Genomic DNA, 24,535 nt, shown 5'->3' with positions numbered 1-24,535 from the left:
CATCCAGAGTCATGAGAAACCTGATGTCATGTTTGATGACCAGCTCTCCTTCTCTGACCATGATGCTTCTCTATCTGTGATCATTTCACTTGAAGAAACAACAGAACTCCTTTTAGAGTCTTATTAGTTATTAGTTTATAGAAGTTGAACAGTTCAGGATTAACAGGAAACACAAAGACGATCAGCAGCTCGATTGGGTCTTTGATGAGTCGATCAGGTCCTGCGCGAATCGATCAGATCCCGAGCGAGTCGATCAAACAGTCGATCAATCAGTTGAAGTACGGTGTGGGGTCGGTCCTGTCACACATCTGGATGTGGACGTGTGAGATGATCCCGGGGTAAACTTCCTGCATGGGCAGCATGGTGCCGATCCTCTGCCCCTTCCCCACTGATCCCGAGGTTTGATCCGGCATCACGCTGAGCAGCTTGAAACACAAACCTGCAGGACACAAGAAAACAACACCATCAACAACATGATCGATAGTCATCAATCAATCAAAATAACTGGATCAGTTCTGTAGGGAGACTGTGGTGGACCGACCCTCTCCTCTGAGGTTGATGCCTCTGTTGATAGTGGTTTTGTTGTCGTTGAAGATGTTGATTCCTCCTTCGAGAGTCACATTAAACGGAGCGAGGACAGTCGATCCATCACTGCACACAATGTCCAGACCTTTATGGGTCCCGTTTCCCCTGAAACAGCAGCAGCTAAGAATTACTCTCACTGTCAGTTGAATCTATTACTTCCTCCATCAGTTCAGTCTTTACAACCGTTGTTACCGTCTGGCTCCGTAGTGACCGTCTCCCCATTTGTCTGACGTCCTCATAGTGTTGTTTGAGTTTCCGCTGCAGAGCTGACCGAACTTTACACCATCACACACACACAACACAGCTGGAAACACACCAACACAAACACACAAACAGTCAGGAGGTTATACATTCGTTCTCTAAACGGCTGAACCTTTATCGTCTTTTATTGTGTTTGGAGTCGCTGCAGTGAGTCACCTGACTCTTTTCTACAAGTTTATATTTTTATGACGACATCTACTCACATTTTATCTGTTTTATCTTTGTGCATCATATTAATTGATTTTCCAGGTATTCAGACTGAATACTTGACCTTTTACGACTTTAACACAGATGTAAACAAACAGCAACAATAGAGTTGAGCACAGTGTTTCTACATAGAGCTCAGAGGTTTTTGTCATCAGAAATGATCAATAAACACGATCAGAAATGTAAATCAGCAGCAGTGGATTCAGTTTCTCACCCAACAGAACGACGACACGTCTCATCTTTCTTCTCCTCTCCTTTGTGTTGTTTTGTTGAAACTGTGGTGTTGTGTATGTTAACACAGAGAAAGAGCCACAGTTTGAGACTCTGTGTTGACAAACACTGGAACTCTCTGGACTCAAACAGCCGCTGTTTACTTGTGCTCACCTTTACCTGAACTTTGACCTCTTTGGCCCAAATGTATTGTTTATTTAAAAAGTGTTCTATAACTTTACTGTGAAATTACCTTCATTTTAACAGTCATGAGTTCTGCAGAAATGTGTTGTTTATGCTTTATTTTTTCCTACATTCAAAACTTCATTTAAAAAATACACAATTTTTAGAACATGTTAATATTTCTATACAAACATTCATGAACAAAAACATCTTTAGTCTGCAGTTTATCCCTGAGAGCTCGAACAACATGTTTATGAATCATTATCACTAAACTAATTACATCACAATAAACAACAAACTTAAATCTATACAAACACATTAAACAGCAGAACATTTGCAGGTTCTGATCTACAAAGGTCTGAAACTATCACAAGTAGAGTCAAATAAACCATCATTCAAGTTCCTGTAAGAAATCCCAGTTTTCTTTGTTCTGGTATGGAAGCAAAAAAAGGCCAAAATAATGAATTACTTTTATGAGTGACTGGATTCACGTTTTTCTCCATCATATGATGTAACCTGACAGGACCAAGGACTGATGTTCAAATAGTTCAAATTGTTGTTTTTTATTTGACCAATAAAAGTTAAGTTGATCAATTTGAGCATTGTAGTTTTTTTCAAATATTGGGAACTTTGGAATTTTAGTTCTGAGCTTCTTTCAAGATTAAAATCTTTACTGTCTTTCTTTGCTTCCAATCACTAATCCCACCTCGCCGGTTCAGCCCCGTGTTTTGTGTTTGTTATAAATAGAGTTGAAGCGTTGTTTGATAGTTCGTCCTGTGATGTTTCGTATAATAAATAAAATTGTTGTGTTATCAGTTGAGCGTCAGTCCCTCGCTGACCGGCATGTTGATGTGGGCAGTCAGCAGCGGGGAGCTCTTCCCCTCATGCAGGATGAACACCTTGATGATGTCGGAGATGCCCTTGTCGCTGGTGCACTCCACGAAGGTCTCGACGGGGTAGATGAGTCCGGGCACCAGCAGGGGAATCTTCATGTACGGGTTCCTCATCCGGTACAGGCTCTCGTCGTACAGGAAGCTGATGGCCAGGTTCATGACGGGCCGACATGCCGCCGTGTTCTGGACGTTCAGGGTCAGTTTGAAGGATGGACCCAGACCCTGGACCACAGCGTTCATCTTGAGCGGCTCGGTGAGGCTGGACGACATTGGCGTTAGGCTGGACTCCAGGGCCTTGACATAGGCTTTGGCGGCAGCCAGCCGCAGGCGGCTCAGGTCCATCTGGAAGGCGCGGTGCATAGCCAGGCCGTTCTCCCGCTCCCTCAGTGTCTGGTCCACGTATAACTTGGTCTTCTTCGGCACATTGAGGCGGACGCTCTGGGCCAGTGGCGGCCCGGGGGCACTATCCTTGTCATCGAACGCCGCTGTCCTCTTTAGGATCTTCACTATCAGACCGCCTCCCTTGGTGGTCATGATGAGGGTCCCGTCCTCACGCCCATACCGGCCAAAGCAGATGCTGGTGACCACGTCGGGCGTCTTGATGGTGCTCAGCAGGTTCTTGTCCCGGTACAGCTGGACCTCGCAGTTAGCCAGGCCCACCAGAACTGCCTGGAAGCCTCGGGTAGGGAGGTCCATGGCAGCCATGGTGGTAATGGGAGCGGGGAGGATGGTCCTCCACAGTTTCTTCCCCTGAAGACCAGAACAGACAGGCAGTTCAGTTTTGTCTGGTAAAAACACCTGAGCTCCTTTCAAGCTCTGTTAATTCAAACTCCAGACTTCAGACGTTTCTCTGTGGTGGTAGATGACAGACAAACCTACAGTCCTTCATCAGTTACCTTCTGTGTGAAGCCCTGCAGACTCTCATCGGTGCAGCCGACCACCACGTTCTTCCCGACTCGCACCAGACCCACCGGGTGAGATGACAGCTCGATACAGTACTTCGGTTTGTCCGACTCCCTGAGGAGCAGCAACACAAAAGCCTGTCAGCTCAGATCAATCAAACATATTCTATTCCTGCATGGATCAGACGTGAGTTCAACATCCCCTCTCTCATGGTCAGGTGTGTGTCTCACCTGCGCAGAATGTAGATGTTTCCGTTGCGACATGCCGCCGTGATGCGAAACTCTACGTCAAACTGACCCGTCACGTCCATCATGGTGGGAGCAGCTGGCAGTGACATCTTCAACAGTCAGATGGAGACGTAACGTTTAACCCTGACGTTTTTTAGCCATTTCTGTTTTAAATCTGAAGATTTTAAGTGTTATTCAGGGAATTACAGAGATAATTTCACACATTCATGCCGTGAAAACTCTAAAATATTTATACTGAAACAATCCTAAAATCATAAGACAGTTTGGCTTGTGAACATTGATTTGTAGAGCGGAGTGTCATCAGCATAAAGCATAAAGTAACAAATGTGTTGAAAAATGTGGAGCATGTTTAAACAGGAGACGACTCCACAGGCTGTGATCCTGCCTGCATATGGTTCATACTAGTTACCAGTTGTCCTTCCTGTCCCACGGTGAGTGTTTACCTTGGAGAGGATGATGAAAGCTTCGGGGTCGAGGACGTAGACGTCGCTGCTCTCTGTACCAATCACCAAACAGCTGACACCGTCTTCATCAGCCGTACTCTTCTTCAGAGTCCCGATGCAGGTGATGACCGTCTAAAATGACCGTAGAAAAGGACGGTCGGAAAAGTTTTGACATGCTTGAACCATAAATAATAATATTGATAAAGGAATGATGTAAGGGAACCTGTCGTCTGATTGGCTGCTGTTTGTGCAGCTGGACGAACTCGTCCATGTCGCTGGTCTCCAGGGAGAGGAACCTGAGCGAGCGGACGGACAGCGGGATGTCGGCCTTCTTCCTGACTCCCTCCAACATCTCCTTCAGGGTCAGAGGGTCGATCTGACCCTCCCTCGCCTGCTGCCACACGTCCTGACCAATCAGAGCACAACAACACGTCACACATCATTTAAAGGTGCTACATGTGAGATTTTGCTATCGCTACATAGCCAACGTTAGCATTAGCATCTACCACGCAGAGACACAGACCTGCTCCAGCGAGTTGACCTCCAGACCGGGCAGGGTGAACTTGAAGTACGGCCTTAGGTTCTTGTAGACGTAGACGCAGGGTCCGGACGCCACAGCGACGGCAGGGATGCGCGGCTCGTGCAGGTCCATGAAGAAGGCGACGAGGCCGGCGGGCAGGTCGAGCAGGGTGCTCTCGCTCATCAGCGCTGTACCCCGGTACACCTTCAGCTTCATGCCGGACGAGCCTGAGCCCAGGTCCCCCACCACCAGCCGGCTCTCCCCGTCCCCGCTCAGGTCCGCCAGGTCCACGCAGGAAGAGAAGGTGTACAGACCAGCCACCGGGTCGTAGTGAGCGTCCAGCCACTTCCCTCCATCGCCACTCGACTCAGACATGATGAATCAAACTTTATTCACTCCTGTGTGATGTACAGGTGAGCCCTGAGTAAACACAATCATATTATTGATAATGTTACTGACACTGGCTTCACGATCAATTAAATAATGTCTACAACCTGGCAACCAAACAGCTGTTAATATCTTATAGCTGATCTATAATTGATCAGTCAAGAGAGAAACTGATCGATTAATCAACAGTGAAAATGATCAGCCTTGATCAACCCGAGTCTACAGCAGCACTGATTATTGGTTATTGATAATGAATACGTGTTGTATCGTCACAGTTACAGGCGCAGTAACGTTGATCAATAACAACAACAAACCTTCCCCTCCTCACCGTTGTCATGGAGACGCGTTGCAGCGTCTCGTTGATCCTGACGTCGTCGTCGTCTTCTCTCTTTATCAAGAAACAGCGCAAGGTCTCTTCAATAAACACGTCAGAGACGATTTGGATCGATCCAGATTTACTCAGGTAGAGAGACTCTGAGCCTCTAATCCACCTTGCTCGTCTCGGTCCATAAATCCGCTTCAGTCCTGATCCGCCTCAGCGCAACGTCCGCTGTCCCCCTCTGATGACGTCATTATCACCCGCCGGTGTTTGCTTTTTTGGAAGATTTCTATTTTCTGATTTTCTTTTCATTTTTGTATTATTCAATGAAGGCTTATTTATTTCTTTATTTATCTACTTACTTGTTTCATCATCTCTAGTCTCTTCGTATAAGAGCAATAGTCTCGCGAGACACCGAACGAGATCTGTGACGTTTCCTTTTCCCAGCCGTCTGATTGGTCTTCCGGTCCCAGTTTAAAAAGTAGCCCGCGGAGCAGCTGGAGCTAACGGCCGTGACTGTTTATCGATGTTTTTGCTTTAAAAACAGAAGCTGGAGAATAAAACACGTCCAGAGTGAGTTAAAGTTTTATAAAGTGTCGGTTGGAGGTGTACAGCTGTGAAGTCTTGTTTCTCTAAAGACGTTAGAACAAAACAAACACGTGTGTAACCACTGTGTATGAGGGTTAGCTACTTGTGGCTAATGCTAACAACAAAGTTAACCGTAGTTTAAAATGATCACCACTTCTCATGTACAGCTGTTCACTGATTATATACTTATTATGTGAACTGGATTATGTTTTGTCTGACTGCGCAGTACCGATTTTACTGAGCCTGGACGAGTGTTTACAGCAGCTATCTGGTCAACAGGTTTTGTTGTTGTATTAGTAGAAGTCACGCTGAACTCCGTTAAAAAACTTCACATTTAAAGCCCTCGTCCTTGTCCGCACCCGTACAGACAAAGGAAATCGCGAGTAAAGACATTTTTAAACTGATCGTGGTCCGGTGGTAAAATCGGCACAGATTTTTCTTCAGTATAATGAGTGAGAATGTGTGGGTTGTTGTTTTCATAATGCTTTACGTCTGTTGTTTCACATGGTGTGTGTGTGTGTGTGTCAGAGATGATGGAGTCTTGTTTAGCCGGGAAGCCGGAGAGAGTCGGACCGGTGGAGGTGGATGACATAAGGAGGGATCTGCTGGGAGAATTTGCTGCTCTGCCAGCACAGGTAGGTTTACCTGTGTGGGCTGATCTCAGGAGGATGTTGCTGGTTTCACTGGAGGGTGTGACTGATGTGATGTTGTTCTGTCAGCAGGATGGTGATCAGTCACAGTCAGAGAACCTGCAGGTTTACCTGAGGGTCCGACCGTTCACTGTAGCGGAGAACGACAGTGGAGAGTCACAGGTAACACAGGTTCCCTCTGCTTATCATTCAATCCTCACCTGTCGGTTCTTAAACAGAATAAACACAGTGTGTTTTCCTCTGCAGGAGTGTGTGACCATCGAGGGACCGGACACTGTAGTCCTGAAGGCTCCCAGGAGCTGTCAATCACACCGACAGAGCGAGAAGTCCCTCCCACAGACGGCACAGAGGTTCACCTTCACACAGGTAACTCTCACATCACCTCAGCTCATTTTCATGTTGTTTTCCAGACTTAATGTTCATGTTGTGTTGTGTCATGGAGGTGTTTGGTCCAGAGGCCAGTCAGAGGAAGGTGTTTGAGGGTTCAGTTCGCGGCTCGGTCCGAGGCGTTCTGGAGGGAGGAAACACTCTGGTGTTCACGTACGGAGTCACCAACGCTGGAAAAACCTTCACATTCCTCGGTCAGAAAAACACACACCTCTGTCAAAAGTGCAGTGGTTAATTAATCTCATCCTGTGTGATGACGAACTAAATATCTTTGGGCTTTAGACAACTGGTCGAACACAAGTCTCTGACTGTCTGTTTTTGTCTGATCAACAGGTCAGAACCAGATTAAGTTACTTGTGACACAAAGTCCTTCTTTGAGTTCTCTGGCCTTGGTCTGACAGTCTCAGGTCTCTCCCTCAGGTCCGGATCATGACTCAGGTCTGCTTCCCAGGTCTCTGTCGGTCATCTTCAACAGCATCGAGGGTCGTCTGTACGGTCGCAGCGACCTGAAGCCTCAGCGCTGCAGAGACTTCAGCAGACTGACTCCAGACCAGCAGGCTGCCGAGATCAGCAGCAAGAAGAACCTGCTGAGGCTGCTCAAAGAGGTCAGACACTCAGATAGGAAGTACAGGTAAAAAAACACCTGTGTTCAGTGTGAGGACGCACAAAGACGAGTGTGTGTTTGTGGTTTCTCTCTGCAGAGCGACAAGAGTCTGACGTCTGGAAGATCCACGTTTCTAGAAGGTTGGTTCTTTATCACAAGAAATTCACTGCAAACACAGATCTGCTGCTTTTACAGATTTAACCTGCAGTGTGTGTGTGTGTGTGTGTGTGTGTGTGTGTGTGTGTGTGTGTGTGTGTGTTGCCTTCAGGTTCGTCTCTCAGCACCGACAGCAGCCTGAACAGCGTCTCTGAAGCTGATAGTTTCTGTCTGGATGTTGACTCAAACGTCCGTTTCTCCGTCTGGGTTTCCTTCTGTGAGATTTACAACGACAACATCCACGACCTGCTGGACCAGGTCACACACACACACACACACACACACACACACACACACACAGATGTAGTGTAGTCGCAGTCTCTGTTTTTCCATTGATCCCCCAGTTATTATATATGTTATATATACACAGTTATTTTTGACGTTTCTCAAAGACTTGTGAACGACCCAATGATCCACACTCCAACATTCCTGTGAGTTAGTGTGTGTGTGACAGATTCAGCTCCTCCTCTCGTTTCTTTTGTTCTGTTCTGACCTAAACGGTCCTAATACGAAGCCGATCAGTCGTCCAGCAGTGATTGATCGTCTGATTGATCTGTGATGTTCAGGTTCCCAGTGGACACCACAAGAGGACGGTGCTGCGTCTGTCTCAGGACGTCAAAGGAAACTCCTTCATCAAAGGTAACTGAGGGAGTGTGTTGACGTTTCAGACGTTGACGTTTCAGACGTTGACGTTTCAGACGTTGACGTTTCAGACGTTGACGTGTGTCCATGTTTCAGACCTGCGGTGGGTCCAGGTGAACAGCTCTGAGGAGGCCTACAGAGTGATGAAGATCGGGAAGAGGAACCAGAGTTTCTCCTCCACCAGACTGAACCAGCTGTCCAGCAGGAGGTCGGCTGCTCTCACACTCTTTTTAAAACGTTTCTGTCAGATCAGTTTGAGCTGCACTCACACCTGGATGTGACTCAGCTGATAAAACAGTAACAGATCAATGAGTTTAAGAACACTGGCCTGTTTGACTCTGTCTCTGCAGCCACAGCATCTTCTCCATCAGGATCCTCAGAGTGGACGACGTCGGAGTTCCCAGAGTCCTCGGCATCAGCGAGTAAGACTGTTTACACTCAGCACAGACGGAGGAGTTCACAGCCTGCACTGACATGTTGTTTTGTGTGTTCAGACTGGCTCTGTGCGATCTGGCCGGCTCGGAGCGCTGCTCTCGGACTCACAACACCGGGGAGAGACTCAAGGAGGCGGGAAACATCAACAGCTCCCTGCTGACGCTCGGGAAGTGCATCAACGCCATGAGACTCAACCAGAATGCCAAGTACGGTCCCAGTGTCTCTGTCAGCAGCTTCAGTCTGAGGAAACACCAGGACCAAAGATCAGAGTCTAACTGTTGTCTCTCTGCAGGTTCCAGCACCACATTCCCTTCAGGGAGTCCAAACTCACACACTTCCTGCAGTTCTTCTTCTGTGGTGCCGGCCGGGTCTCCATGGTCGTCAACATCAACCAGAACGCGTCCTGCTTCGATGAGACGCTCAATGTCCTCAAGTTCTCCGCTCTCGCGCAGAAGGTCAGCGCACAAACACAAACACATTCAGTCACATTTAATCTGCCTCAGACTGACGAGCAGAGGTTTACCTGTCCAGGTGGTGGTGCTGAACTCGCGGCCGTTGGTCCCGGACGACGCGCCGCACAAGTCGGCCATGGAGCTGTCGATGATCATCGACGAGGCCGACCGGCGCAGGAACGTGTCGGGGCGCGGCAGGAAGAGCTCGCTGGTTGCCTGGGAGACGACCCTGGAGGACGTGCTGGAGGATGAGGACGGTGAGGAGTGGGAGGAGGAAGAGGAGGAGGAGGAGGAGGAGGAGGAGGAGGAGAGTATGATGGAGGGGACCGTGCTGGAGGCAGGAGGTGAGGAAGAGGACAGAACCATGGAGGAAGAAGAGAAGGTAAATTTAAATTATTTGGTGTAAACATTTGATGGTTTTGTCCACCAGACTCCATTAACAAGAACTGTGATTTTTACTGGGAGCTGCTGGAATACCACTGCCTCCATCTGTTAGTGTGTCTGTGTCACTCAGGCAGTGGTATTCCAGCAGCTCCTGTGTTCTGCTCTGTAAAATTCCTGTTTTTGTCAGTGGAGTCTGGTAGAGATATATAGAGATGTTTCTGGTTAAACTAAAAGGATCTTCTGTAATAAAAAGGTGAAAATGTCTCATTGTTGTGTTAAACTGTGTGTGTGTGTGTGTGTGTGTGTGTGTGTTTATAGCCGGACAGAGCGGCGGCGCTGCGTTTGGTTCTGGAGGCTCAGATCAGAGAAGAAGTCAGCGCCGAGTTCATGGAGCTTTTTAACAAGATGGAGAAAGACTACAGGTAAACTAATCCATCACCTGAGGAAACAGGAAGTAAATCACTGTGGTGGGTGTTTACAGTGATGATGACGTGTGTGTGTGTGTGTCAGTGACCGTCTGGAGAAGGAGAGGGAGATCCTGGAGGAGCGAGCTGAGAAAAGAGTCGAGATCCTGAAGAACCTCGTCAGCAAGACGGTCGACCTGTCTGCTGTCGACGCCGACCGCAGCAAGGTGAGTAAACACGCCCTCTCTGTTGCTATGGTTACGAGCCGACGGAGCGATCACTAACGCTGATGCTGATTGGTCGTCAGGAGGAGCAGGTGGCTCAGCTGGAGGGAATCATCAGCTCCATGAGCGAGGACCTGGAGAAGATCAGAGAGGACGCTCAGACTGTTCACCGCTGCCTGACTGAACACACTCACACTGCAGAGCTGGACGCGCTGCGATTGGAGAAGCAGCAGTCACATGACCAGCTGCAGGAAGCCAAGGAGGTACCGTAGACTGCCCTGTCTTCTTCTGTGGTGTCCGCTGCGTCTCTTTCTTCTTCTTGTTTTGTAGTGTTTTGTGCGACATCACTGCGTTGCACCTGAACGCAGCACGTGGCTCTGACGGAGGGTCGACGTGCTGCATTCAGGTGCAGCCAGTGCTCGCTCTGCGTCCTCTGCTCTGATTGGACGGTTGTGTGTTGTGCAGAGTTTGGAGCAGCAGCAACAGAAGTTATCGGAGCTGATGGAGATGTGTCGGCAGAAAGATGACGTCATCCACAGACTGCAGGCGGCGATGGACAGCACGGTGGAGGACGCCACCAGAGACGTAAACACACACTTCATTCTTCACACCTGAAACCGTCAGGCTTTGACGCCGTGTCCGTGGCAACACGACACTTTCTCCATGAAACAGGAAGTTGTTTTGGCTCAAACTGTCCAGTCTGCTTGGGCTGAAGACAACTAGTCACAGCGCCACCTGCTGGCAACAGGAAGTGATTTCTGCTCCTTTTCAATCAAACATCTCAACATACCTGATTCAGACATCTTTATCTTGAAGATTTGATGTTTCCATTTGTTAATTGAACCAATCAGGATTTGATTCATCAAGTGTAAATGAAGAGTATTGAGACTGACTCCTTCTCCTCCTCCTCCTCCTCTCAGAGAGCTCTGGTGGAGTCGATCAGGTCGGAGCTGCTGCAGCTTCAACAGAGCTGCTGCTGTCGGAGGAGGATGGGGCGAGAGGAGGAGGAGGTGAAGGAGGAGAGCAGGAAACGGCAGCGTAACGACGTAGACAACGAGGAGAGAGGAGGACCGGCCAAGAAGAGAGGTGGGAGGAGGAGGGAGGAGGGAGGACGGAGGGGGAAGGGTGGAGGTTTGTGCTCTAAAGTCTTTACTCCACCTTTTTTCTCCTCAGTGGTTCTGGAGGAGGAGATCTGGAGGCTCCAGGAGGAAAACGACAAGAAGGAGGAGACGATCCTCCAGCTGAAAGAGAGGGATGAGAGGAGGAGGGGGCTGGAGGAGGAGGTGGAGAGGGAGAGGACGAGGCTGGAGGAGGAGCTGAGGAGGAGGGAGGAGGAGGTGGAGCAGTTGAAGAAGGAGCAGGTTTTGTTGGAGCAGAAGGTTCAGGAGCTGACAGGTAGGAGCTGGACCTCCTCACATTTCACACTCAGAAACACCTGATGTGGACAGACTAACTGGTCTCCTCTCCTCCTCTCCCCCCGTAGACCTGGACCAGTGTCCACACTGCTTCTCTGTCTTGTCGTCTCTGGAGTCGGAGCAGAGGGAGACGTCTCGGCTGACGAAAGAGAACAAAGCTCTGGTTAACGGCATCTTCCAGCTGCAGACGGAGGTTCAGACCTTCACTGTTCAATCACCTGCAGATCACTTTCTTTAGCAGCTAACCTAACGTTAGCTAGGTTAGCTAACGTTAGGTAGCTAGGTTAGCTAACGTTAGGTTAGCTGCTAATGTTAGCAGCCGCTGGCATCAGACTTTATTTTTCTTTGTAATATGTTAATGAACTGTTCCACACCTTCCCAGGTAACCTGTCTGCAGAAGGAGCTCAAAGACAAGACTGACAGGTCTGACAGCCTATCAGAGCAGCTGAACACCACAAAGACCCGCCTCCAGGACCTGCAGGGCCAATCAGAGGAGAAGACCAAAACCATCAACAGCCTGACAGAAGAAGTGGAAAATCTGAGACACGAGGTCGGAGCTCGTTCTCTTTGACTTTTACATTCATTAAAAGACATTTAAAGACAGAAGATTACCGATCGATCGTTTGTTTCAGGAGGAGGAGGGGCGGAGCGGCAGCAGTGTTTTCTACGCTGCCATGGAGGAGCTGAAGAAGGAGAGTCAGGCGGCGCTGCAGAGATCAGCTGAGAAATCACAACAGATCCAGGATCTGCAGAGAGAAACGAGTCGACTGCAGGAAGCTCTGACGCACAGGTTCTGATCACTTATCAATACTGTTATCAATCAGCCTTTATCGATTAATATAGAATTACACTAACAAGAGACAAGGAAACAGCTGATGAACTCTGTCTGTCTCCTTTCCTGTCTCCTCGTCTCCTCTGTCCTCGTCTCCTTGTCTCCTCCCACAGTGAGAACAGGTGTGCTGAGCTCACGGAGGAGTTGGCCAATCAGAGAGCAGAATCCTCCCATCTGAGGGCGGAGCTTGAGTCAGAGGGCGAAGCTCTGCGGGGGAGACTGGAGGAGATGAGGAGATCAGAAGAGGAGAGGAGGCGAGAGGAGGAGAGAGAGAAACAAGGTGAGGAGGAGGAGGAGGAGGAGAGGAAGTGATGGAAGCAGCAGCTCAGACTCTTATTGTGAAATAAATAAATGTCGGCCATCTTGGCTCCTCTCTTCAGAGCTGCAGCGAGTCCTGACGGAGAAGGAGAAACTCGTAGGAGAAACTCGGAGACAGGTGGAGGCTCTGAAACAAGGTAACTCCTGCACCTGATTCTGAACCAGGTCACTGGTCTGGTCTGATCCGGATTCTCTGATGATCCTGATTCTGTTTCCTCCGGCAGAGCTGGAGCGTCTGAGGGAGGAGCTGCAGAGGAGGGAGGAGGAGGAGGAGAAGGAGAACAGAGTGGAGGAGGAGAGGAAGGTGTTGGTGGTGGAGGAGCTGAAGGAGGAGATGCAGAGACTGAAGGAGAGGAGGGAGAGACAACAGATGGAGAAGGAGGAGGGGGAGGGAGGTGGGAGGAGCAGAGAGTTTGAGGCAGTGAGGAGAGAGATAGAGAGACTGAAGAGACTGAAGGAGGAGAGGGAGAACCACTCACAGGTGAGGAGGAGGAGGATAGATCGATGAGCTCTGACCTTTGACCTTTGACCTCATCCTCTGTGTGTGTGTGTGTCCTTCCTCCTGAGCAGGACGTTCGTGTGTCTCCTCTGAGATCCAACATGGCCGACAGGAAGAAAATCCCCAAAACCAGTGGGAGGAAGAGGAAGAGCTGCGAGGTGGAGGTGTGTGTGTGTGTGTGTGTGTGTGTGTGTGTGTAAACCTGTTACCTGTACACACACCTGCTGGTTAGAAACACACAGTGATGAGCGGTTTGTTTCAGGAGCTGGTGTTCAGTGAGAACAAGAGGAACAGAGGAAACGCTCGGACCAACAGACAGGTGAGAGGATCAGAGACAGGTGGAGGTGAGACAGAGACCTGGTGTAAACAGACGGTTCAACCTGTGACTCTGTGTGTGAAGGAGAAGAAGGACGGGACTCTGCAGAAGATCGGAGAGTTGATCCACAGCTCTCCCTCCATCCTGGGCAGCAAAGGTCAGCAGACTGTAGATCCTGAGTTAGACAGCAGGGGGCGCTCCTCCTCCTCTCTGTTCACTCCCTGCTCCTCCTCTCTCCTCTGCAGCTAAAACCATCATCGGCCTCGTCAGCGGACACTCGGCGGAGCAGAAGAACAAGCCGGAGACGGTTACCACGGCAACCAAACCCAGACGAGGACGCAGGAAGCTCTACAAGACGGATGCCTCGTCGCCGCTGCTCGAGTCGCCGCACACGGTGAGTTTCTGGGACTCGATCGAATTCTCCTCCTGACACAGTATCAGCACCTGGTGAAGTCACTTCCTCAGGCTGGTGTGCAGTGCATTCTGGGACAACACATGCAGCCCCTGATGCGTCCTGGGTAGAACAGGCAGTCTCACCGGTCCGTCGCTCACGCCGCGTCACACGGCCTCTGTCCTGAGCTGAGTTTGTTTCTGTTCCTTCCAGACGTGCAGAGGAGCCGAGGAGGAGAAGGAGAGCGACCACCTCATCATCCGGAGGCAGCTTCGCTCCAAAACCAGCAGGAAGTGACGTCGTCCTGGTCGTCGTCACGCGACAACGCTAACGCTGTGAGAGACGTCAGGGGAGGAAAACGTTTCTCTTCAGTGAGTCTGAGGGAGACGTTGGTTTTTACATATCTGTACAGTTTCATTCTGATTATGCTTTTAGTTTTTTAATTTCAGGACCTTTTTGTCGCTGGGGTCAATAAAACACTGAGAGAATGACCAATCTTTTTATATAAAAAAATAAAAATGATTCCCCTGCCCCCCCCTCCTCTTTCCTCTGCTTCGGTTTACTGCTACAGTGGCTGAGAAGGTCCAAACACACTGTAAACAAACAGGAAACACACACCACTTCAACAGAATGTTCCTTTAATTTATCAACTTTAACAATAGAAACAATTCATGTTTTTCTAACAGTGGAGGTCTGGAACAATTAGAAGACACAGTGACATTTTATTTTCTGTAAATGTTCTAATGTAGAACAGCAGCTTTAAACAAACACCAGCAGGACTCTTATTTTGACATGAACAGGAAGCTCACAGTCGAACCTACAGAGACTTTCAGTTCTCAAGTTTTATTTAAAATCCATCGGACAAATAATTTCTTTTAAATCAGTACCTGAGTTAAAAACATGAAGACGTCTTTGTTTCTTTGACCTTCACTGGAAACGTAAAAATAAAACTCCACACGCTCACACTTTGGCACCAAGAGTTCAACTTCCTGCCGCAGCAAAACGTCAAAATAAAGTTCTGGTCGACTTGTTAATAAAACTCACTGAGGGATCAATACCAGCCTGAGCTCCTGTCTCAAATATGATTCAGATTAAAAACAACATGAAATGTGACCAGCTTCTTTCACTCTTTTTTTTTTTTTTTTTTTTGACACTTAACGTCTCAAATGAGTGGTGCGTTCAGTGTCACAACATCGATCAGGAAAATATTCATTTCAGAAGTTTTGAGTCAAATCTGCACACACTGTCAAGAAATTCAAACACAAACAAATGTACAAAATTATTGTTGTTCACTTAAGATATAAAATGACATTAAAATAATCTGCTGTACTGTATGGAGGATTTAAAACGCCTAAAGGAAAACAAACAACAGAAATGAAGTGAAATACAGTACATATGATCATGCCTTTTCTCTTTATGTTTAAATTTCCTGTGTCATAATTAAATGCTGCCCTCTGCTGGACAACAGTGAAACGTAATGCACCTATTTTTCTGTGAGGTAATTTTATCGTGACAATTAAAAACAAATATTTCATTTATTAAAGACAAAAACATGAACTAACTTTACGCCCAGTGTTCAGTTTATTAGGAACGCATCACTAAAACTGACTCAGTCTGATCCTCCATTAAGACTCTAATGTTCAGTTTGTGTTCAAATTGTTTCTCAGGTATTGATTCACCTGTCACATATCAAACATATTTTTAATGGTGCCTAAACAATTACAGGCCAAAATGCATCTTGGGAAACGTAGTTCAAACTGAAAACATTCTTAGCAGCAACTCAAACCACCTCAAAACAAATCCAAACTCTCAGACACAGATGTGACTTCGATATTTCAGTTTGATATTTTTCGTTTTTCTTTTTTTTTTTTTCCTGTCTGAGAGCAGATGCCTGTTAGCTTGTCTGTTGGCGTTAGCATCTTTCCCTTTAAAATCCTGTTTAACGGGGAGGTTTGTCCAGACGAGTTTCAGCTTTAAAAACAATGGGAGGCTCTTCATCCAGACAGGAAGTCTCTGTTTCATGTTCCTCTCCTGTCGCTACAAAATAAAACAAGGTTTTTTGATTCGAGAGTTGAAAACCTCCGACGGGCTTTCATTTGATTGACACCTGGCTCGTCCAGTCACAGCTCTCCTGTCGTCTTTGGTGTCGATGAATCTGATTGGTCATTTTCCCTGAGACTACGAGGCCACGGCCTGACCGACCGCCTCCTTGTTGAAGGCCATGAAGCAGTTTGATTGGTCGGACGGGCTGAGGGGGAAGGGCTCATGTTTGGTCTCCATGGCGACTGTGGTGGGGTGGCGGCGGCGGCAGCAGTGACGTATCCCGGCGACGGTGGAGAGGATCAACGCACTCGCAAGCAGGGCGGCGCCGCTGAGGAAGAAAGTGGCCGTGTAACTTCCTGTGACGTCAACCAGCCAACCTGCAGACCAGAGAAGAAGAGTTAAGACGTCACATCAAGACGACACATCCGGTAAACGTTTTTTTATTTTTAAGTTTCTCTGCTTGATTCGTCAAGACATGTTGATGTCCTTGTTTTTTTGTCAGGTGAAAAATCAGTGTTTTATCTCTGAAAGGAAAAACTTTAAAAACCTAAACCTAAAAAATAAACCCAAGTTACATATGGTGCAGGTGACGTTAGCCTGATAATCAGTGTTTGTGGTGTGAACTGAACATGTTAGATACCAGCTCTGCCCTTTGAACTCATGTCGCTAATGTGTCACTAACACTGACTGACCAGTTAGCTTGACCACACTGTGATGTGGATGGAGTTATTCAACCAGACCGACAGGAAGCTATTATCTCCTGCTGAGGCCTCAGATACTTTACTCTGAATATCAGATCACCTCCTTGATCATCAACTTGATCAGTAAAAGCTGATGTGGATGGAAACAAGAAAAAAAACAGTATGTACAAAAACATTGCTACTATTTTTTGGATGCCGTGATGGATGTTGTGAAGTGTCGTGGGCGTGGGTTGTTTCACTCACCTCCGATGGGCGGGCTGACGAGGTAGGGGATGGCGTGGAGGAAGTAGACCACGCCAAGTGCAGAGGACAGGTACGGTGCTCCCACCACGTCCGACGTCACCACGGGGATCAGAGCCACGTAGGCACCGTCGAAGTATCCGTAGAGGATGGCGAAGGGCACAAGGAGCGGGAAGGAGCGAAGCAGCGGCATGAAGAGACAACAGAGACCCTCCATCCCAACCGAGAAGACATAGCACGCCAAACGGTACGGCTTCAGGCACCTTAGGACAACAGGGAGGAAGTGGCGTTTAGATACCACTATCATCCTGATGCTGACCCTTCAAACAGACTTAAACTAAATCTGAATTCTTCAACTTTCTGAAACCAACAATTGGACAATCGGACAATTGGTTTGTCAAAGCTGGAGCTGGAGTCTGATCTGTGATGGCAAGCCTCCTGCTGCTCCTATGATCCTGCTCAACGGCTGTTGTTATATTTTATATTATATTTACTTATTACTCTTATGACTATCATTATTCTTCTTATAGCTATCATTACTAACCTCTCTGACTCTGGTCCTGCTCAAGTTTAATCCATTTCTAGCATCGATTTGATCGATTAATTGACTAATTGCAATAAGATCAGTTATTTAACCTGTCCGTTATGTTTCAGTGAACGTTTGGTATCAAGTCTAAATCAATTTGCGAAAGTCCCATCAAACAGAGTCAATTAAACACTTTGATGTTCAACACTTCATATGAATCAGTTTGTCTGAACCGTCATGTTCAGTTTGAACCAACAGATTTTTTTTCACCTGGTTCCTCCAGTGATAGAAAAAAACTACCTGACTGGGCAGAAACTATTGGAGGGCAGAGAGATAAAGAGTTAAGCTGACCCTTTAATTTGAGGTCAGCGCTCCTGGTTCAGATGTCGTTTATCTGCAGAATCATGTTGTGGATCAGTTTAATGGATTTAATTTGATCTTGTTTTTCCTTCTTGTTCAGCATCTGAGAGCTGACAGGTTTTTATCTCAGGTCGCTCTGTTGGTGGTGAAACAGGTCAGCTCGGGGCCAGTGGGTTTTGTAAGTCTGCGGAATGTCTGTGAATGTTTTAACTCTTACAGACTTACAGAACAGATCAGTCAGACTACTTCACAACTGATTTACAACCTGACGTGCATGTTCCCATGTTTCCTTTTGGCGACGTCACTCCTGTCACTTTAGCTGTTGAATTAAAATGTCATTATCTAAAACACAAAAACAGCTCAGAAACTCTCTGTTATTTAACTATCTGCAGAACAGGACCCCAGAGTCAAACTGTTAATGATTGGTGAGGGAACCGATAACAGGAACATCATGTCAGACTGAATAATTACACATAAACAAAGAGGAGGCTCTGTCTGATATTTCATAAATATGATAACTATCATATTTTAATTAACTATCAGATTGTAGAGGAAAGTTGTAAATATTTGAGTTTACCCTTAAAAGGTGAAAGTGACTGTGTATACAGCACCTTTCAAAGACCATCTACAAAGTGCTTTACAGGACAAAATGAAAAATGAAAACAAACAAAAGAAAAAAAAACATTATCAAATGATTAACAAATCAATTATAAAAGAAGAAAGATAAGAACCAAGAGAATGACCATGTGTATTAAAAGGTTAGGGTTAAAAATGAGTCTTTCAGAGGGATTTTAAAGAGGATAAGGAGCTCGCCAGTCTGATCTCATCATGAACGTTGTTCTGAAACCCAGACACCTTTGTTCTAGCGGGACCTTGGCTGGACCCCAGGTTACAACTGGGCACATGTGGTGCCAGAAGATTTGAGATGTACAGAACAAGTCCAGAATGGCCCTTAAAAGTCAGACCAGGCCAATAATAATAAGTTTTATCAGTGTTTAACTGCAGGAAATTCTGTGCCATCCAGTATTTGAGCTCAATGACTCCTAAGAACTAGCATTAGCCACAGCTAGCTTAAGCTAAAGCTAAAGTTTACCTACTGGCTTTCCCTGAGTTGTTCTCCGTAAATTAAAAACATGATTAAAAACACAACATTTCTAACAATGAGGTGTTCAACAGACAAAGACTGTGAACACACCTGTACAGGTAACACCCAGAACTCAGTTGTACCTGCGGTCCGTCAGCCAGCCGAAGGTGATGTTCCCCATGATGTCGATGACCCCGAGGATGGACATGAGGAAGGCGGCGTTCTGGTGGCCTACGCCAGCACTCAGAGCATAGGGCACCAGGTAGACAAAAGGGAGGCTGCAGCCGCTGGCCAGGAACAGGAAGGACACGGCCAGACCCAGGAAGTCCGGCAGCAGCAGGAAACGGTACTCCTTACTGGACAGGAAGCAGGAGATAAAGCACCGCCTCCTCCTTACCTGAGAGATGGGGTTTCCTGGCAGCAGGGGCAGGGGCAGCGAGGGTAGAGATGATGGTGAGGATGACGGTGACACATGTGATGATAAAAGGCTGTCGTCAGGTTCTTTGGAGAGTTTTCCTGCGAGTTCAGGATCCTGCGACGAGACGATTACCTGCATCAGGAGACAGGCAGTTGATGATCATGACGACCCTCCATCTTGTCCTCACAGACAGTAAGCACAATCATATCACTCATCCTCACCATGTTTCTCCTCCCCCTCCTCCTCTTCCTCCTCCAGCAGTGTGATTGGTCGAAGCAATGACCCACAGACGCAGAGGTTGGCAACGAAGGCACTGAGGATGAGCAGCGCCCCCCGCCACGAGTACAGCTCGATTAACAGCTGCACCGCCGGAGCCAACACAAAGGTCCCGATTCCGCTGCCCGACATGGCGATGCCATACGCCAACGCCTTCCTACGCTGGAAATAACAGCCCACCATGGCGATGGCCGGGGTGTAACAGAGAGCGAAACCCAGACCTGGAGAGAGAGGACGTTTAGGTAAGAGAGGACATTTCCAGAAGGTGAGAGTTTACTGTAGAAAATGAGAACATTTTGTGTGTTTGGACCTGTGAGGACCCCCAGGCTGAAGTACAAGAGCTCCAGGCTGGTGGTGAAGGAGCTGAGGAGGAGGCCACAGGAGGAGAGAAGTCCACCGAACATCACTGCCACCCGGCAGGACCACCGGTTACCAACCAGACTGCCGACAGGAGCTGAACTCACAGAGACACACAGTAAATGTTTAAACAAGACTCAGACTCTTCACCTGGTGCTACTGCTGCTTTTACTGCTCCTGGTCTGGTCTGGGTTGAGTACTAGTCCCTGGTCTGTTCCTGGTCTGAGTGGAGTACTAGTCCCTGGTCTGGTGGGAGTCCAGCAACAGTACTGACCACAGAGCATGGTGGTGCAGTCCACCAGGCTGTGGATCCAGGCTGTGGCGGAGTAGTCGGCTCCAAAATGAGCCTGAAACTCCACAAAGAAGATGGAGATGCACCTGCAGACACACACAGAGCACAGCTGATCAGTTATTGATTGATTGATCAGTAAAACAGAATCACCAGTATGGTCCCTATCAGCTCTGAGAACAGTCAGCAGCAGGTGAGTGGACGGTCAGGTGTGTCAGGTTATGTAACATAGATTAGAGACAGAGGCCAGTCTCTGGACTTCAGGCTCCTGTTATGTAACTGGCTTGAGTGGGAGAACTGGGACCACAGTCCACCACTGAAACTTAAAAACTCAGACTTGTTGTTCTTGTTAGCCATAGTAGTGTTACGAAACCACAACAACAGAAACAAGATGGTGGCAATCTCTGTCAACTCATTTTAGAAACTGAGATCCAGATCAAAGTCTCAGAGGAACAAAACCAGATCAGAGTTTCTGGTTGAAACATGTTTTTTTTCTGCTCAGTAAGGTTTGTTGTTTGATATGACGACAGGACGTCACCATTCAGACTGGACTCTTCAACTCTCTGGATGATTGTGTGACAGACTGTTCCTACAGACTAAATGGATGATCCCAGTTTGGCATATGAAGGAAAATGTTCAGTTACAAAACGTTTAACAATCAGAAGGTTTTTAGATGAGTTTCATTGTTTTGCACAGCCATGTTTGGACACTGTAACAAACAGTTTTACACACTGATGACTTTAAAGCTAATCCCTGTTCTAATACATGGTTTAGTTTTCATATTGATCAGCTCCTACTGATCCCAAACAGCTGGGAGAAATCAAAATGACAAACAAAATCAACACTCAGAAGTTTAAGTAACTGTTGACGGTAACAGAGGTGAAACAGCACATCAAAGCTGAAATGACTGGCATGCAGAGTAAACAGATTTTTCTAGATGGTGGAGATGTTGCTGCTGTTTCCTGACTTTGTCCGTTAAGGTGGAAAACTGCTGTAACTGCAGTATTACAGAGTAAAGGTGTGTATATCTGAGTGTTGAAGTTATCTCAGATCGTTGATGGATTGGCTTAAAATTTGTCAGGTTTGTCAGGTTCCCCATCCTGTGGTTCTGGTTGATCACATCAGAGTCTGTCCACTAAAGTTGACAGACTGTTTTTGTGAAGTGTCTGTCAACATGATGATAGGATTTCTACAGAGACAGAGCTTTTTATTAAAGAGGAAGATCCTTTTAGTTTAACCAGAAACATCTCTATATATCTCTACCAGACTCCATTGACAAAAACAGGGATTTTACTGGGAGCTGCTGGAATACCACTGCCTCCATCTGTTAGTGTGTCTGTGTTACTGTGTGAGTTTTACTTTTGAAAAGTATCTGTATTTAAAAGTATTTAAAAGTATTTTTTCCTGTTTGTCACACAATGAACAGGCAGAAAACCTCGGGTAAGGTCGTGTAGAGAATGTTTACTGAGCCTTTTAATTCCACTGTAAGGATAAGGTCTGTGGGCTGTTACCTGTACCTGTAGGTGCTCAGTATTTACAGGAATACTTTGACATTCGTCACCATGTGTTGACTGAACGCATCAAACTTGTGTTTGTTCAGGTGTCAGAGTCTCAAACTGAGACCTTCAGGGCTTCACTCGCGTCATAGCTGCTCAGTTACCGCTCACTGTAAGAGCTCAACAAGTTCTTTGGGTTTTTTTCTGGAGGATTGTTCCAATTTGTGTGAACTGTCCCTTTGCTGCACACACAAAACCAAAGTAACACATGATTTTTTAGTTCTGTCCTAAAGAGGCCACCGTACAGAAGATTAAGATTTCTTGGTGGAAAGTCAGTTAACCACAAAGAGACAACTAATGACTGCAAAGAGACTCAAAACAACCACAAAGAGACAAATATCAACAACCTCATATTTACATCCAGCTCTCAGAGGAGGATGAGGAGCTGACTAATTGCTGAAGTGTCACTTTAACCACAGAGTCTGATGAGGAGTGGATCTGACAGAAAGAATGAACACATGGTTTCATCTCTGAAACCAGTAACACGACCCACAGTCCAACTGAGGCGAGTCAAGAACAAACATAGGCAGCTGTTTTAATCATCACTCTATAGTCATGTCTTCCCCTTGGCTCTCTATCACAGATCAAACTGATTGGCAGATAAATCAGATGATTCATCATTTATCTTTGATTTCATTCTCTGTGTTCGATCACTTTAAATGTTTCTTTTACAAGTTCAAATGTTTTGATCTTTGACTTAAAAAATAAATAAAATGAAAACAAAGACAAATCACTGCACGACTTCTCACGTTTGAGAGGCTGAAACCAGCCATTTGTTTTTCTATTGTGCTTTAAAAAATCATTTATCAAAACTGTTTCTGATCACTTTTACTATTGATGAACTAAACCAAACCAAAGGGGATATGACGACACACACAGACAAATGGAACTGTTACCTCAATTAAAACTCGACATAAAGAGCACAGGTGTTAGTCTGTGCAGCTCCTGTGAAGCAGTGTAAACATGTTGACTGTAGGTCAGTGTGACGGCTACTGACAGTCTTCATCTGTAAAACAAGCTGTGTGTAAACAAATGACTGGGCGGTGACTGGAGACGGAGCTGCTGTCAGCGTAGGTGTTATGTGTGAAGGTGTATGGGGTGTGTCGAGGTTCACAGACCAGTCATTACATAGGAACGTCTCCCTGCAGGTTTCAGCCCTTCAGGTCTTTAAAGGATCGTGTTTCTGATGGGTAGATCCTTCTGAACCTGTCTGACCTCTCTGAACCTCACACACTCAAACACACACCGGGCTGCACTCACAATGATTTCCATCATCAGTGAGTTATAAACACAAACATGTTCACTTCACCGAGGACGAAAGGAGTCAGAACAGAGCAGTCCACGTGTTAGCAGCTCTGAGATCAGTGCTAACGTTAGCACGTGTTGTATTCAACATATCCAGCATCTTAGGTTAGTGTTTTAGCATGCTAACATTTGCTACAGCTGAGGCTGATGGGAACAGTGATTGTATTTAAAGATGGCCGACGTGTCCCATTACTAATTTAATTTTATTTGAAATTATTATTTTCATTATTGATTAATTTGACTGACAAAGGTATAAAGTCTGTGACAGTTTTCTGCTCCGACGTCTTTTTAAAATCTGTTTAAAAGTTTTATTTCCTCTGATCAAACAGAAACAGAAACTCGTCTCGTTGGAGGAACAGGAACGAGCTCATTTAGAATCGACTGAAAAAAATCACCTGGTCACTGCTCGCGTGCAGACCGTCACCATGAAGCAGCAGCCAACGATCACCCATCCCCACCCCCCATCCGGAGGAGACACCCGCCGCTTCCCATCAACCATTGCTGCAGCTTGACTCTGGTCCCGGTCCAGGTCCTGGTCCTGAGGTGGTCTGGTCCCAGGAAACAAACCAAGTAACGAGTTTTTCTTGCTGATTGATCTCAGCTCCGATTCTCTGGAGGGAAAATCTGAGGTCTTGTCAGAACCTGGTTCAGAAAACAGTGACTGATCTGGATCTGAACTGAGTCTCTGCAGGTCCAGTTCTCCTCCAGATCCAGAGTCAGGAGGCGACCAGCCGGGTGGAGCTGAGCAGCAGAGCCCAGAAGAAGAAGACGGAGAAAGCTGAGTAGAAAGTTAGAGATGGATAAATGAAGGTGGATCTCAACAGGATTCAGTGAGAAAAAGAGGAGGCGACAAAAATCTTAAAACCTGGTAGAAAAACCTCCTCCTTCATCCTGTTGGGGTTAGGGTTTCCTCCCGGTGCCTGAGTCAAACCCAGCAGAGTGACCGTAGAGTCTGACTGACTTCATTCTTTGAAACTTGAGTTAAAAAGCCTCCTCGGTCAATAAGTCACCAGCTGACCCTCAATCATTAACCTGCCTCTGGAAGTGCTGAGATATTAACCGAACGCTCCCACATCCACAGGAGCGTTTGATTTTAAACCTGTTTATCCTCTGATGTTTGTTTGTCTGTCGTCAACAACACGACAGGGAGCGCTTCATTCACTGCACCCGACACCTCCACCTCCACCCCTCCGGGGCCGGGGCAAGGAGGGGCGGTATGTTCCCGTGTCGGGTGTCAGAAAACAAGCACACCCAGTCAGGCAGGTCTAACTGGACTGTATTTATGTCCCTCAGCTCCCAGTGTGTTGGTGGTTATTTATGTCCCGAGAGGTGTTTACTGCCAGAGGGACAGCAGGGTCAGACACAACAGACCAGGACCAGGACCAAACAGCACATTAAATAAATCAGATACTCTTGGACACACCTTAGACACCTGATTGCATCTAAACACATCTGTTCTGCCAGAACACACCTGAGACTCTTCAATTTGAACTTATTTCTTGAGACCACCTTAAACCAGCTGAG

At 46.9% G+C, this 24,535-nt stretch overlaps 5 protein-coding genes across 7 annotated transcripts in view; 2 read left to right on the top strand and 3 right to left on the bottom strand.

Moving 5' to 3' along the window:
- The window catches only part of LOC108891492 (monocarboxylate transporter 9), a 50,593-nt gene that overhangs the window by 8,054 nt on the left and 18,004 nt on the right, over nt 1–24,535 (top strand). The gene's annotated exons all lie outside the window — the stretch shown is intronic.
- LOC108891501 (myeloid protein 1-like) lies at nt 111–1,432 on the bottom strand. The gene is made up of 4 exons (XM_018688658.2): nt 1,268–1,432; nt 778–889; nt 542–690; nt 111–439 (listed from the first exon to the last, which is right to left on the bottom strand). The coding sequence occupies exons 1-4, from the start codon at nt 1,290–1,292 to the stop codon at nt 270–272; spliced, it is 456 nt and encodes a 151-aa protein (XP_018544174.1). The 5' UTR covers nt 1,293–1,432; the 3' UTR covers nt 111–269.
- On the bottom strand, nt 1,549–5,412 carry bbs1 (Bardet-Biedl syndrome 1). The gene is made up of 7 exons (XM_018688624.2): nt 5,169–5,412; nt 4,457–4,873; nt 4,157–4,339; nt 3,934–4,065; nt 3,473–3,579; nt 3,236–3,356; nt 1,549–3,089 (listed from the first exon to the last, which is right to left on the bottom strand). Exons 2-7 carry the CDS (start codon nt 4,826–4,828, stop codon nt 2,259–2,261), a joined length of 1,746 nt encoding a protein of 581 aa, XP_018544140.1. The 5' UTR covers nt 4,829–4,873; nt 5,169–5,412; the 3' UTR covers nt 1,549–2,258.
- Nucleotides 5,611–14,378, top strand: LOC108891490 (kinesin-like protein KIF20B). Of its 3 annotated transcripts, XM_018688623.2 has the most exons (31): nt 5,611–5,732; nt 6,276–6,382; nt 6,467–6,559; nt 6,644–6,763; nt 6,840–6,978; nt 7,205–7,389; nt 7,486–7,528; nt 7,657–7,802; nt 8,111–8,183; nt 8,283–8,394; nt 8,537–8,608; nt 8,681–8,827; nt 8,914–9,076; nt 9,153–9,455; nt 9,776–9,879; nt 9,968–10,088; nt 10,169–10,348; nt 10,551–10,670; nt 11,006–11,171; nt 11,259–11,480; nt 11,569–11,693; nt 11,883–12,050; nt 12,133–12,290; nt 12,446–12,612; nt 12,713–12,787; nt 12,875–13,131; nt 13,221–13,313; nt 13,412–13,468; nt 13,550–13,622; nt 13,711–13,859; nt 14,070–14,378. In XM_018688623.2, the coding sequence occupies exons 2-31, from the start codon at nt 6,278–6,280 to the stop codon at nt 14,151–14,153; spliced, it is 4,020 nt and encodes a 1,339-aa protein (XP_018544139.1). In that variant the 5' UTR covers nt 5,611–5,732; nt 6,276–6,277; the 3' UTR covers nt 14,154–14,378. The 3 variants fall into 3 exon arrangements, with proteins under 3 accessions (XP_018544139.1, XP_018544138.1, XP_018544137.1); XM_018688622.2 differs by having other exon boundaries at nt 6,470–6,559; nt 13,412–13,622; XM_018688621.2 differs by having other exon boundaries at nt 13,412–13,622.
- slc16a12b (solute carrier family 16 member 12b) lies at nt 14,478–24,291 on the bottom strand. The gene is made up of 7 exons (XM_051067754.1): nt 23,407–24,291; nt 20,136–20,239; nt 19,815–19,958; nt 19,440–19,725; nt 18,954–19,298; nt 16,844–17,103; nt 14,478–16,276 (listed from the first exon to the last, which is right to left on the bottom strand). The coding sequence occupies exons 1-7, from the start codon at nt 23,508–23,510 to the stop codon at nt 16,035–16,037; spliced, it is 1,485 nt and encodes a 494-aa protein (XP_050923711.1). The 5' UTR covers nt 23,511–24,291; the 3' UTR covers nt 14,478–16,034.

This window comes from Lates calcarifer, unplaced genomic scaffold (genome assembly GCF_001640805.2).
Source record: "Lates calcarifer isolate ASB-BC8 unplaced genomic scaffold, TLL_Latcal_v3 _unitig_1979_quiver_622, whole genome shotgun sequence".
Taxonomy (NCBI): Eukaryota; Metazoa; Chordata; class Actinopteri; family Centropomidae; genus Lates; species Lates calcarifer.
The sequence above is the reverse complement of the archived record's forward strand: the minus strand, read 5'-3'. Positions and strand labels throughout refer to the sequence as shown.

Bases quoted from the DNA above. Each gene is read 5' to 3' on its own strand.
- LOC108891490 (XM_018688621.2), top strand. From the start codon at position 6,278: ATGATGGAGTCTTGTTTAGCCGGGAAGCCGGAGAGAGTCGGACCGGTG. The intron at 6,979-7,204 runs GTCAGAAAAACA...TCTCTCCCTCAG, and splicing joins AAAAACCTTCACATTCCTCG to GTCCGGATCATGACTCAGGT. The intron at 8,395-8,536 runs GTCGGCTGCTCT...CTGTCTCTGCAG, and splicing joins AACCAGCTGTCCAGCAGGAG to CCACAGCATCTTCTCCATCA.
- slc16a12b (XM_051067754.1), bottom strand. From the start codon at position 23,510: ATGGTTGATGGGAAGCGGCGGGTGTCTCCTCCGGATGGGGGGTGGGGA. The intron at 20,240-23,406 runs GTGATTTTTTTC...GTGTGTCTGCAG, and splicing joins TGCACGCGAGCAGTGACCAG to GTGCATCTCCATCTTCTTTG. The intron at 19,959-20,135 runs GTCAGTACTGTT...CTGTGAGTTCAG, and splicing joins CTGCACCACCATGCTCTGTG to CTCCTGTCGGCAGTCTGGTT.
- bbs1 (XM_018688624.2), bottom strand. From the start codon at position 4,828: ATGTCTGAGTCGAGTGGCGATGGAGGGAAGTGGCTGGACGCTCACTAC. The intron at 3,580-3,933 runs GTAAACACTCAC...TGACTGTTGAAG, and splicing joins CTTTCATCATCCTCTCCAAG to ATGTCACTGCCAGCTGCTCC. The intron at 3,090-3,235 runs GTAACTGATGAA...TCTGGTCTTCAG, and splicing joins TGCAGGGCTTCACACAGAAG to GGGAAGAAACTGTGGAGGAC.
- LOC108891501 (XM_018688658.2), bottom strand. From the start codon at position 1,292: ATGAGACGTGTCGTCGTTCTGTTGG. The intron at 890-1,267 runs GTGAGAAACTGA...GTGTGTTTCCAG, and splicing joins ACGTGTCGTCGTTCTGTTGG to CTGTGTTGTGTGTGTGTGAT. The intron at 440-541 runs GTCGGTCCACCA...TGTGTCCTGCAG, and splicing joins CATCAACCTCAGAGGAGAGG to GTTTGTGTTTCAAGCTGCTC.